The sequence below is a fragment of the Scatophagus argus genome, chromosome 9 (assembly GCF_020382885.2).
Source record: "Scatophagus argus isolate fScaArg1 chromosome 9, fScaArg1.pri, whole genome shotgun sequence".
NCBI lineage: Eukaryota > Metazoa > Chordata > Actinopteri > Scatophagidae > Scatophagus > Scatophagus argus.
The window spans coordinates 2,845,302-2,858,803 of NC_058501.1; the positions used below are offsets into that span (position 1 = coordinate 2,845,302).

The following is a 13,502-nucleotide window of genomic DNA, read 5'->3' on the forward strand; positions in this document are numbered from 1 at the left end:
TATAAGACATTTAAACAGTAAAGCCACATATAGATGTACAGTAGAGGCATATAGTCAATTTTAAAGTGCTTGTTCATAAATGACACAGTGTAGTACTGATTTTACTGATACTGATAATAAGCAAGATCAAGAAGATGGGATTCAGTGTCCAAAATCAGATAAGCTCAAATAGGAAGACATATGCACTTATCTTAAAACTGTAGACAGTGTAGAAAGTGTGTAGTCATAGATCAGCAACACAATTTGGGATTGTTCTGGCTCCAGCTACACATCAGGAGGTCTTTTTCAGGAGGACTTCTTTACTACTTGAAGCATGAGACTTTTGAGGCATTTTAGGTTACTTTATCCATGACTAGCATAACACATTAAGGTAAAAAAACAGAAAATAAAAAGACAGAAATGAATTATTATTGTACAATACTTCTAAGAGCCAGTCAGATTTCAGACAGACACTGAGTTGAACTGTAGTGTAACATTAGTGTATATTGTGTCTTTTCTCCATAGAGGGACATGCTGGATGTCAGTCAGATCATGAAGGATCTGGCCAGTATGGTCCACGAACAAGGAGACGCCATAGGTAAGATATGTGTGTGTGTGTGTTTGTGCGTACACGGCTGCGTGTGTGTGTAGAATATTGTTTACATTGTTTTCCCAATTACCAAAGGTAACCTTTGTGGCCATGTTTCAATTAGATGTGCTTGACTAATAACATGAGCTTGAAGATTCTGCAGGGCGAAACAAACTTTTTAACCTCTGCTCCACTGCCACGCTGTTAAGATTCTTTGATGAGAAGCAAAATGCTCTGGGATTATACAAACAGTGACCTGTTAGAGAAAATCCATTTAGCCACCCTGACATCTGTAAATGGTTCTCCACACCCTCCAGTGATTTAGACTTGGCAAAACAGAATGAAACTTTGGACACAGATATAGGGCAGATATAGAGGCTTTGCTGCTGCATCAGAAATCTGCTGTCAGCTATGTCTGGCTCCAACAGGAACATTCACTTGAGAATTTGTTGTTATTTCATAATGTCAAACTCCCACCCAGAAAAAAAAGACACACCTGGAAGATGCTGTTGCGATGCAGTTGTGGATCAATTTTGAGTAAAAGTTAAATGTCTGATAAAGCAGATGACTTCAAATTGAGAACTGGCTGCCTTTAGCTGTAGTCCTGCTCTTAAACGCTTTAAGGTGTGGCTGGAGGACAGTCAGTTCATTTGCAGCTTGTCTTTTGGCTTATTTAGCCATATGAATGACAAGGGGGATGATTTAACCGACAGTATTAGTGCAAAGCTTTCCCAATGATTCCTTTAAAGGATAAAAATAGTATGAGCCAATTGAGTTCTGAGCCCAGTGGTTTTGAATTAAAGGCTCAGTAAATTCCTAAAATATATAGGCACTGAAAATCTTACTCAAACCAAAAGAAATGCATTTTTTGGGGGGGACTATTTCCAGCCATGGATCAATACATATTAGCAGTGGCGGCTGGTGCTGAAATTGATTGGGTGAGCTAACAAATAAATTATAGCCATAAGAATTGCAAGTTGAAGTAAAAGTAACATTCTCATTCTCTCTCTCTCAATATATATATTTATATTATATTTATATACTTGCGCACACGCACATCTACACACACACGCACCGTTTTGACAAATTTTTTCTTCATAGGATATTGAAGAAAACAGATCATTAAGAAGATAATCCACCTCATTCATGTTAGCGTCCGCCATTCTTCGTCTTCTTTTTCTTCTTCTTCTTCTCAGAGCGGCGTTGAGCTAAATGAAATCAGCCCAAATGACAAGTAAATCACGGGGCGTGAAACAACACCTGTCAATCATTTATCCGGCGCTAGCTCGCTGCTGATTGGTCAGAACCGATCGGCCTCTGGGCTACATGAAGTCAGCCCAAATGGTCAGTAAATGAAGAGGGCGGAACATGATACCCGTCAATCATTTACACCCGGAAAATAAGTAAGAGCAGATTTGATGCGCTTGCGCTGCATAAAATTAGAGATAACCTGCCCATCTGGTGGGGGAATCGAAACGGTGACCCTCCGATCACAAGCCGCTTCTCCAGCCTCTAGGCCACGGCTGCCCCCCGGACTAAAAGATAAGAAAAAGAATCAACTTATCATTTCCACTTGTCTTGGTTTCTTGGCTACCCAGCTATTTTTTTGGTCAAACTCCATCTTCTAGTGACAACATTGGGATTCAGCTTAGAGCTCTGAGAAAAACTGTTCAACTACACAACTTTTATCTTAATGAAGTAACATGTCAAGTCTGTGGACAACAGTTAAGCTCTATGACACAGTGCTTCTACTGAACACAGCCCCTACCTTTTACTCCACACATCTTTTCTAGCTCTTCTTTCAGCCCTTGGTATTTTTCAAGCTTCTCGTGTTCCTTCTTCTTGATGTTGCTGTCGTTTGGAATCACTACATCTGTCACCACTGCCTTCTTCTGTTGTTTGTTGATGTCCGGCTGCTTCCACGTCACCATTTTGTCAATCTGGATCTGGAAGTCCCACAGGATGGTAGTTTGGTCGTTCTCAGCCACCTTGGGAGGTGTTTCCATTCTATATGCAAAAAGTTAGCAGACAAAACTTAAAAAAGAGAGACAAAAGCAAAGACTTGGCTTTAATAAATACTGTAGAGTAATTGTGTAGCTACAGATGTTTATGCACATAGCTTTATGGTAAAAAGCTCTGGTGCAAGGACTGTGCAGACCTGTATGTTTGAGTGTGTGCGGCGTATGTGTGTGTGACAAGGAATGGGAAGCAATAACTTTTGCTAATTGCTGCCTCTTTGTGCAGAGTGTCCTTTTGTCTGCTGCCTTCAATCAGGCTAATGTAGATGCCCTTTAAATACCCTTTTCTTTTCCTTTTTTTCCTTTTTCTTTTCTTTAGAATCAGGCTGACTGACTTACTCCAATTCTACAAGAATGGAATACCTGTTTTCTTTTCCTATTTTTCTTTTTCTTGAGTGAACTATTCTTAATTAGGATGACTAACGTTTAGAACAGTGGAAGACTTTTGTTTTATTTGTATTTCTTTTAACAGTTATTACACATTGTTGTGTCCCAGGGTCACATGGTACCACAACACTAACATATTCTTTTGCTTTTATTGTGTATCCCAGTGAGAAAGTCTTTAATTTAATTCCCTGACAACAAGGAACGGTGGTGATATGTCACGTATTGCATGCTAAACATAAGCCTGAAATGTAAAGCACTATTAAGCAGGTGTCTCACATTGCAAAATGAAACCTGTTTTAAAGAACAACCTCAAACTATATCGCTCTCAGACTTAAAAGTATGTAATGCCTCTAGCCATGTCCTTATCACTAATGTCAAACTACAGCAGGAGTTTTTCATCAGCTGGTAAAGGTAAAACAACTGCTCTGAGGTCAGTGATAACAGCATCTTTAGTTAAAAAGGTACCCTCTAGACATATATGTCGCACAGCATGTGAATGAATAAAATCACTGCAGTTGCTGCAATACAGCTGTGTGTGATAGATAGAGCCGCTTGTTAATGTGTGAGTTGAAAGTCGCGATTCTGCTTGGCAGTTAAAGGAGCCATGTCCCAAGCTGTCTGAAGTTCATCCATCCATGACCAATTCCTACAGTTCCTAAAGAACAGCCACCATATAGGTACAGGGAGCCTGTGCCTTCTAATGCATGGAACTCTGTTGAGGAGGTCCGTCCACAGTTACAATTATGAAACTGAAATATTAGAATGCCGATTTCCAAGCAGCTTGTTGAGAATTTCAGACACATTTCATACAAGACTTCATAGCAAAACACTTGTAATCCTTGTAAATGGTAACAGTTTAGAGTTTAGGGCAGTGGTTTGAAAAGTGTGGTCCAGGGACTTCCAGGGGTCCTTGCACAGGTTCCAGGAGGTCACCAGCCAAAAGAGGAAAAAATGATTATAATTCCCTCTACAAGTAACACAATAACTGAGCATAGAATATTTTGGATTTCATACACTTTCAAAACAAATTTTTTATCAGATGACAGACAGGGACAAAATCTCATAAGCCAGAGCCTGTGGCCAGTTTAGGGGTCCTTGAAATGAAAAAAGTTTGAGAACCACTGGGTTAGGAAAAAGAATTTAAACCTTAATTAGTTGCTTATTAGCACGTGTATTAGAAGCATATTGGCACCTCATTTGTCACCATAAAGCCCTATTCAATGATTTATTCTACAGCTAATAAGCCATTAACTAACAGCTTTTCTCTAAATTATGTCCTAATTATTGCTTATTGATAGAAAGTAAGGAAGTTATTGTGCATAAAGACCTATGCTGAGCAAAAAGTTTAAAGGTGGTAGCAGAGCATATGTGTTCTGTGTGACCTGCAGCATTTCTGCTTCTGGTTGTGTCTTGAAAAAATAATCGTCCTAATAAAGATGAGATAACCTATTTCTGTTTTGCACTTCATCCCATTCCACATGCCCATTCCTCAGTCAGACATAGAATAAACTGAACACTTCATTCCATCACATCTTGGTTCTTTGTCCTATTAGTAAATTCTGCTACACTTTGTCAGAATAATCAGACATACATGAACTGAATGTATGCATTTTCTAGAAATTTTGTGATTTGCATGTGAAAGAATATTAATATGATATTTTGGACATGGAAGGTAAAGGGACACATTGTGCTCCCACCCAAGATGGCAAACAAAAGATGGAAGAGGACACTGTGGAAGACTGCAGAGTTCACAACATTATCACGCAGCAGAAGTCCAGTCTGATCATTACAGAGTCATGCAATAATGGACCTCTGCCCATTAAAAAGAGACACACTGAAATTGCCTTTGGCCTTTTTTGAACAAGGCTTTCTTGGTGTTGTGGCGGATATGAAGAATACGTCATTGTGCTGTGGAGGCGTATGTGGCAAATGCAGCGAGTAATACAAAGAAATGAATAGGCTCAAGAAGGAAGGATTAGTGCTTTTAAAAGCCCATTCATGCTGGCTAAGGACACACTATATTAAAGCCCATGAGTCGAGATGTATAATCAACAGGCAGACACAAACTCTGGCACACCACACAAAAGAAGCATTCATTTGTAGACATCAAAAGAGAACATAGTTTTTGTTTTTTTAGGTGATTAAAATATTCAGAGATATGACATGGGAGCTTGTTTCTATTGGATAGTACAGACATGTGTTTATTTAGCATTTGGGGTAGACTCTGGATAGTGACTGAAAGAATGAGATTGCAGATACAAGCTGCTGAAATGAGTTTCTTCCATAGGCTGCCTAAAAGATAGGGTGAGGAGCTCAGATATCTAGAAGGATTCAGAGTAGAGCCACTGCTCTTTTGCGTCAAAAGCAGCCAGCTGAGGTGTTTTGGACATCTGATTAGGATGTCTCCTGGGAGCATCCCCTTGGAAGTGTTGCAGGCACATCCAATTGGGAGAAGACCCTGGAGAAGACCCAGAACTCGCTGGAGGAATTTCATTTCTGTCCTGGGAATGGTTCAGGATCCCCCATGAGGAGCTGAGAAACACTGCAGGGGAAGGGAGATGTTTGGAATACCTTGCTTAGCCTACTGCCACGATGATGCCATCCTGGATAAGCAGAAGAAAATGGATGGATGGATGGATGAATGGATGAGTAGATGGATGGAATTTTGAGTTGTGCTTAAAGGCTACCCTGGAGTATGGCACATGGAGTGAAAAGGGTCATCTTTTTGAGAGCACGAATGTTCTCTGTAAGTTTGAAGGGAATGTGCGTATCAGCTTTAGATATTTCTGTGTACAAATGCAGTTGAAGAAGTTTACTGGGAAAACTACAGTTCACAATCCCCTGTGTCAGCTTCACTGCAGGCAGACTTCTTAATTAAACAGCCGCAAGAAAAACTCCTTCAGAATTAACGTTTTCCATTACTCTACACTGATAAACAGTAACAATAAATTCATTACGGTTTCATCTAAACTGGCTTAGCATAAGAATATCAAGCCAATGAGAGGTGGAGTGGGGCAGGTATTGCAAGAAGCTTGGGGATCCATAATAATTGCCAGGCTAGGTAGCCTTTTTGGATCAAAGCACATTCATGAAGGCTTGTTTGCTTGTGTTCATATGACTGTGGTATTTAACAGAAATGCTCATTTATGTATTTATTTGACAAAAAAAGCTAAAAGAGCTCGTAGAATGTAGGAAATTCACTGTTCACCTTTATCTCCCAGCTGGACATTGAGAGCTACAGGGCAGTCAGTGTAGTCAGGAAGTATGTGTTTGTGTTATAAAGGAGATCAAAATCGTGGTACATTTGTGAGCTATAATTGCAACATGCATAACAGAAATAAGATTTGAGTGTATGGTACAAAATCAATGATTCATGGCAGGCAGAATGAAGAAGGGAATGAAGGACAGAATGAGTCATCCCAGGTGTCAGCCTTATTCTGATCTTTAGCTAGTGAATGTTGACCATGCATTCCTCTGCTTTGTCCAACTCTGCAGAGGAGTAAGTGCCCTAGTCAGTCAGAACAATTCTTTCACCTAACCTCCTGCTCTTGTTAAGTTCAAAAGTTAATTCTCTACAAGCTCAAGTGCTGCAGTAATTATCAGAGGCAGCCACAACATGAAACAGTGAGAAGTCATTACCCTCATTTCTGAACTAGCTGTAGCCTTTTCACTCTCACAACACCAACACAATCAATAGCACTTTCACTGTTATCAGCCAGTTGTAAATATATGTGCCTAATTATGTGGTATTACCAAATATTTTGGACCATCCAGTTCATTAAGCACAGTCTGTGTCATCCTATTACCTTCTGTCTACTGCCTGCCTTTAATGGAGGCCCTACTATTTGAATGGTGAAAATTAACTATTAACTCGCAGTGGTCCTTGGTAAAACTGAGGGCTGTCACACAATAACAAACAAAAGTGCACAATAACAAACAGAACAAAAATCAGTCCTTCCATTAAGGTCAGGATGGTTCATCGGGTTGAAATAAAGAAGAGAAGAGCACATTTAGTGTTCATGTGTAAGGACAGAGAATACTGCATGCAGTCTCTTTTCTGTTGTCCAATAAAAATATCAACAGAGATGCATTTCAAATGCATCTCTGCATCAAACCGTTTCTTGGTTCGATGGTACTACAAGTATTAATTTCAAGCCGCTGAAAGTATGTTAAGGTGTGAGGCTAATATGTCTGCTATTCTCTCAGGTAAGGATGCAAATATCAAGTGGAATTTGAAGAGCAAGTACAATTGTACCAGTCTGTACCCTCTGCGAATAAGCAATGAGATGACATGGAACTAGATCAAGATCAAGATCAAGATACACACACAATCATACACAGTACAATGTGCAGTGAAATTCTCTTTGTCCCTGCTACCAAAAATAGATAAGTAAGATGAGTAAAATTAAATATAATAAAATAAAATAAAAATGTACAGTATTTATATCTAGTGCAGGTGGGAGTAGGATTGTCCAGTTTAATGCTCACTGTTGAGCAGACGGATGGCCTTGGGGAAGAAGCTTCTCCTCATCCTCTCAGTGTTCTCAGGCAGCGGAACCGACGGCCTGATGGCAGCAGGGAGAGGAGTGAGTGTCCGGGGTGATGGGGCTGCCTGAGGACCTTCTCAGCTCTCGGCCTGCATCGTTTGGTGTTAATGTCCTGCAGGTCGGGTAGAGCTGAGCGGACTACCCTCCTAAGGGCCGAGAGGTCCTGCTTTGTGCAGCTGCCCATCCATGTGGTGATGCTCCCACTCAAGATGCTCTCAGTGGTGCAGGTGTAAAAGTTCCTGAGCACCTTGAGGGGGAGCCTGAAGTCTCTGAGGCGTCTGAGGTGGAAGAGACGCTGCCTGGCCTTCTTAACAGTCCTGTTAATGTGCAGTGACCAGGACAGGTCCCGTGTGATGGTCATACCGAGGTATTTAAAACTGTCCACCCTCTCCACCTCAGACCCGCCGATGCAGAGTGGACGGATGTCCCTCTGCTGCTTCTTCCTGTAGTCCACAATCAGCTCCTTAGTTTTGCTGACGTTCAGCAGGAGGTTATTCTCCTGGCACCAGCTCTCCAGGTGGGTGACCTCCTTCCTGTAGGCCTCCTCCTTGTTGTGGGAGATTAACCCCACGATGGCTGTCTCATCAGCAAACTTTATAATGGTGTTGCTGTCTGATGTGGACACACAGTCATGTGTGTACAGGGAGTACAGCAGGGGACTCAGCACGCAGCCTTGAGGGGATCCAGTGGTGAGAGGGGATGAGCTATAGGGGCTCACGCGTACCACCTGTTGTCTGCCGGTTAGGAAGCTGTGGATCCACCTGCACAGGGAGGAGTTCAGTCCAAGATCACACAGCTTAGTGACCAGCCTGGAGGGGACTATGGTATTGAATGCTGAGCTGTAGTCCACAAACAGCACGCTCACATAGTTCCCCATCCTAGTGTCTACGTGGGAAAGTGTCTTGTGCAGCAGGAAGGTTATGGTGTTGTTGGTGGATCTGTCTGGGCGGTATGCAAACTGTAGGGGGTCCAGGGTGGGGGGCGGAGAGGAGGTGATGAATGTTTTGACCAGCTTCTCAAAACATTTCATCACCACAGATGTGAGGGCAATGGGGTGATGATCATTGGGGTTACTGGGCTGGGCTGTCTTTGGGACGGGGACTATATCAAACTTCTTAAAGCAGGTGGGAATCACACACTGTGAGAGGGAGAGGTTGAATATTATTAAACTAAAAATATGATACTTCTGATAAACTAGAAAATTAACTCTGTATTGTTATCTGTTTGCTCAAAACACACTTTGGTAGTGGAGGTGGGGTTCAACTGATGATAAAAGTTTTCCAAAGGAATGCCAACAGTACTTAGTAATAGGTATTACCATTTAAACATATATTCAAAATATTTAAAACAATGCCTCATTTATGTTTGTTTCATATTAACCAAATTTTATCTCAACAAGGCCAGGCTACATTGCAAAGTCAATTTTGGCTATAATGTGATTTAACTGAAATATATAATATGCTTATCCATATTTTTTCAGAAAAAAAAATCAGATAAAAATCTGATGTGTTTGTGTGTGAAGTTCAGAGCAGGAATCACGGTATGTTTAGATTAGCTTAACAGAAAGACTTAACCTGGCTGCGCCATTGGGTCTGTTACAATTCACCCCTTTTCCAAGGGGTGTTATCACCAGTCACAGGCCAAAATGCCTCTGGGCACAAGTGGGCAGACCTACAGTCAGTCAGAGCAACAAAACATGTGCCGCAGCACTGAGCTAGAGGTAGACAGCTGTAGGTGACAACAGAACATGCAGAGCTCAAAGTGCATGTGAAACGCATGCTTATTAGCTTTTGCCTTCTACAACAATTCAATCAAATCTTCACCCAACAAGCTGAGTTTCACTAAAAAATAGTGGTAGTTATTCAAATTAATATGGTTTGTGTTTATTTTAACAATAAGTTACGACATAAATACATAACCTTTTGCATTCTTGTAATGTGTGGATTTCAGATTTTAAGCATGAACTGGAATGGATGGATGTGTTGTGGTGTCACCTGCCACACTGTTGTAAACTGATGGAATGAAAGTGACCCATTAACACTCAGTCAATCCCCTCTTTTTTTCCTCAGATAGCATTGAAGATTATATCCAGACTGCATCATCCAACGTGGAATCAGCCAATCAGCAGCTTGCGAAGGCCAACCAATACCAGGTACAGTGAACCCACCAAGTACAACAGGGTGCTCCAAGCTTTGCATTCACTTCATTCAGTTTTCATTTTGTGTAGCTGACTGAGCATTGCACTGTAATGCAGTCACAAGAAGCTTAGCTTGATCAGATATGCAAACAGGGACTTTGCTAACTAGATTACACAGCTTTATCACATGCGCCACTAGCATAATAACAGAGATGATGTAATTTCATGTCATACTTTACTAGCTTTTACCCTGAGTTAAATGAATTGTATTTGGAGACAGAAAATATTAAGTGCTTGCCAGGAGTCTTATAAAAACACAAAACCACATATATAATTCCAATTCCCTGTGCAGGTCTTCCTTGCCATGAGATAATGGTTTTAAATTTGCAAATTTATCCTACAAGTGTATTGACTTAGAGAGGAAAATACATTAATGGGCAAGAAATAAAGCCAGAAAATGAAATAGAAAATGTTTGTTTGTTTTTTTTCCTCTGTGCGTTTATTTATTTATTTATTTATTTATTTTTTGGCGGGAGGGTTTGCCTAGAATATCCACTTCACAGCCCATATTGGAGAGACATTTTATGAGATGCCCAAGGGTCTGCTTTTGCTCTTTCTTCTCAAGGAAATATATGTGTCTTCTGCCGCTCTGTCAAGGACTATCTCAGTAGGCCAGAGTGGCTCTGTGCTGTGTAGGCCCTTGGCTATGGTAAATAATGTATTGACTTAAGTGTCACTGGGTTAATAAAGGATATATCCTTTTTACATGGATACAGATTCAGACCTGCATCTGAACTCATTACCTTCAACACCTTCTGACAGCCGCAGAAAATATTTTAGGAATTTTTGACGTTTAGACAATCAGTGACATCTGTTTTAAATAATGTGCTTGTAAAAGGTACACATTTTTATTTATTCAGTTCTGGAAACTGTTTATATTTGATACCAAGACAGACAGCCATGGATTCAACTTTGAGTTTTCTATATCTGCATTGATTTTCAACATTGTATCATCAGCTATTCACTATGAAAACGATTGCTGGGCAGTTTCCAGAGTCTGTCATGAATGCAGTGGTTTCTGCCTGTCCCTCCGTGCTGCTGCTCTACTAGTGAGCGAACAAATGAGCGACTGGCAACAGCTTTCCCATTAATTGTCATTTCATTATCTCAAGGAGAGCTGAGCCGTGACCAAGCTCACACTGAGCAATTTAGCTCTCCACCAATCCAGACAGCCACTGTCTTTGCAGAGGCTGAATGGAAGAAACACAACAAAGGAGAAGACAGACAGACAGAGAGACAAGCACAAAGTCTGTCAGACAGACAGCCATAATGGACCTGAGAGGCAAGTTCAGTTTCTGCATAGTCTCGTGTTGGCATCAAACTGTGCAGAACACTGTTAAAGTTACAGACTTTGCAGCTGATGATAACAAAAACAGTGAGAGTTCTCATCAAATGCAGAATATTTGAAAATATATCTCTGTGCTTGGCTGTAGTACATGAAAATCATAAAACCATTTCCAATCTATCCAGCTGTGCCATATATTGGATGTATCTGCTTGCTACAGCACTTCATTAAAGCTACAGTGTGTGAAAGGCAAACACAACATGTCACGACAGACATTTTCTGCTGTCAGTGCTTTCATACCAACTGACACTTCAGTTGCTCATAGTGCACATGTTCTCTAGCTTCTCTGTTTTAACCTGACATTTCAATTGCTTTCAGTGTCTACACATCAATTGACACGTATATTTTTACTGTTCAACTGTTCTTTCAGCTGTCACACTTCTATAGACACTTCTGTCACTGATTGCACTTCAACTGCTTACAATATACGCATTTTAACTGTCTTCACCCCTTTAACAGAAATAGTAAAAATTTTCATTGCTCATATTTCAACTGATACTCTAACTTCTTTCAGTGCTCTCACATTTACTGACCTCTTATTGCTTTATTGTTGTAATTAAGCTGGAACTCTTTTGTCACTTAACTTTTACTAAGCCATAACTGAAACTGCTTTAATCACTTGACATTTCAAATGCTCTCATTTGTCACTTTTCAGCTCACATTTTAAATATTTTCAAACCTGTGCTCCAACTGACACTGAACTAACTGAATTTTAATTAAAATTAATTCAGCTTATTTACAGCACCAAATGACAACAAAGCTATCTCATGACACATTCCAATTAGACCAGGTCTAGACCAAACTACCAAATTTTTGGTACAGAGAGACCCAACAAAACTCCATGAGCAAACACTTGGCAACAGTGGCGAGGAAAAACTTCCTTTTAGAAGGCAGAAACCTCAGAGCAGACCCCGGCTCAAGATGGGCGGCCATCTGCCTTGACTGGTTGGGTTGTGTGTGTGTGAGAGAGAGAGAGAGAAGAGAATGGGAGAGGGGGAGGGGGGCACATGGATGGACAGTGGACAGTGATGCATAGCAAAAACAATATTGTCAGTAATAATATTTTAGTAGTAGTGGAAATAATAATAATAATAATAATAATAATAATAATAATAATAATAATAATAATAATAATAATAATAATAATAACACAGAAATATGACTAAATGGCAACAACAAAGTCGTTGATGTCAAGCAGGACATGATCACGCCCACAGGAACCTGTGAGACGAGAAAGCACAAAGACAATCAGGAACTAAAGTAGGCTAAATGTGTAGGCTAGATCTGGTTCAGGGTCAAGCAGGTGTCATTTGTTTGGGTGTTGGATCTGCGCTAAAATCTCCTTTAATTGTCAGAAGAGGCTGATGTGAACATTTTCACCAGTTGGTAGCTTGTATTTACCCAATATGAAGTGAATGTAGCGTGAAGTTAATGGCACTATTGTGATCACATAAAAATTCAACTGAACGGAGATGGCTGGGGGGGTGAGAGGGAGCTGGAAACAAAAGAATGAATACTTGCAGCAAGTCTCAGCACTGATTTAGCTTTGAACACCCCTTGCTCTACATGCACCACTGCACATCTTCACCAATGGTCAATTAAGAGCGGATGTCATTTTCTTCTCGTGCCCCGCCTTGTCTACTCACTTTACATTGAAAATAAATTGAATCTATAATCCATTATCCGGAGGCAGATTACTCTCCGCGATGCAAGTTTCTCTACTTGCAGTGATGTTTTATCACCTCATCTGTGTTCAGTGGACCACAGTGAACTCTGATTGTTGATTGCAGACAAGATGGTCTATAATTGCCAATAAAGCACAGATGCTCTAGCAACTCAATGAACAAAAGCTGTAGCAATTTCAAAGATAAAAATGCAGCAAAAAAAAAACAAAAAAACAACAACAACAGAAAAAAAAAACGTGAAATAGTTATTATTGATTTGATCTGATGTAATTGTTAAGACTTAAAAGTCCATCCATCTTCAGAGCTGAAATTGATCTCCTAGTGAGCAACTACATTCTTCTGAGTCTAAAGAATAAAAAAAGTCAATGTAACACAGTTTTCCTGTGGCTTAATTGAGGATAATACAGGGCGCTGACTATTGTGATCATGAAAAAAAAAGCAAAGAAAGAAGGAGGGGAAGAAAGGAAGATAACAAAAGAAGATGGCTTGTCAATGAATGGGTAGGTGGATGAATGGATTCATCCACAAGCGGACACATACAAATTGTTACCCTTTTGACAAATAAGATAATGAAAAAGAATAACCTAATCACAGTGTTAAAGCTCTGACTGATCACTGCAGTTGGACTGGGAGGATGGGCTAACGCTGACAGATTGTAGGGAAACTAGCTTACTGTTCAATCACTCTTCCCCCAGTCCCTCTGGACTCTTTATGCTGCTTTGAAGGATGTGGAGTGGAAATAACAATGTTTGAAG

At 40.4% G+C, this 13,502-nt stretch overlaps 1 protein-coding gene across 1 annotated transcript in view; it reads left to right on the forward strand.

The window, feature by feature from the left end:
* The window catches only part of tsnare1 (T-SNARE Domain Containing 1), a 132,798-nt gene that overhangs the window by 86,017 nt on the left and 33,279 nt on the right, over nucleotides 1–13,502 (forward strand). The window contains exons 9-10 of the mRNA XM_046399447.1: nucleotides 505–577; nucleotides 9,590–9,672. Coding sequence (XP_046255403.1) covers nucleotides 505–577; nucleotides 9,590–9,672 — 156 coding nt within the window. The remainder of the gene's footprint in view (nucleotides 1–504; nucleotides 578–9,589; nucleotides 9,673–13,502) is intronic.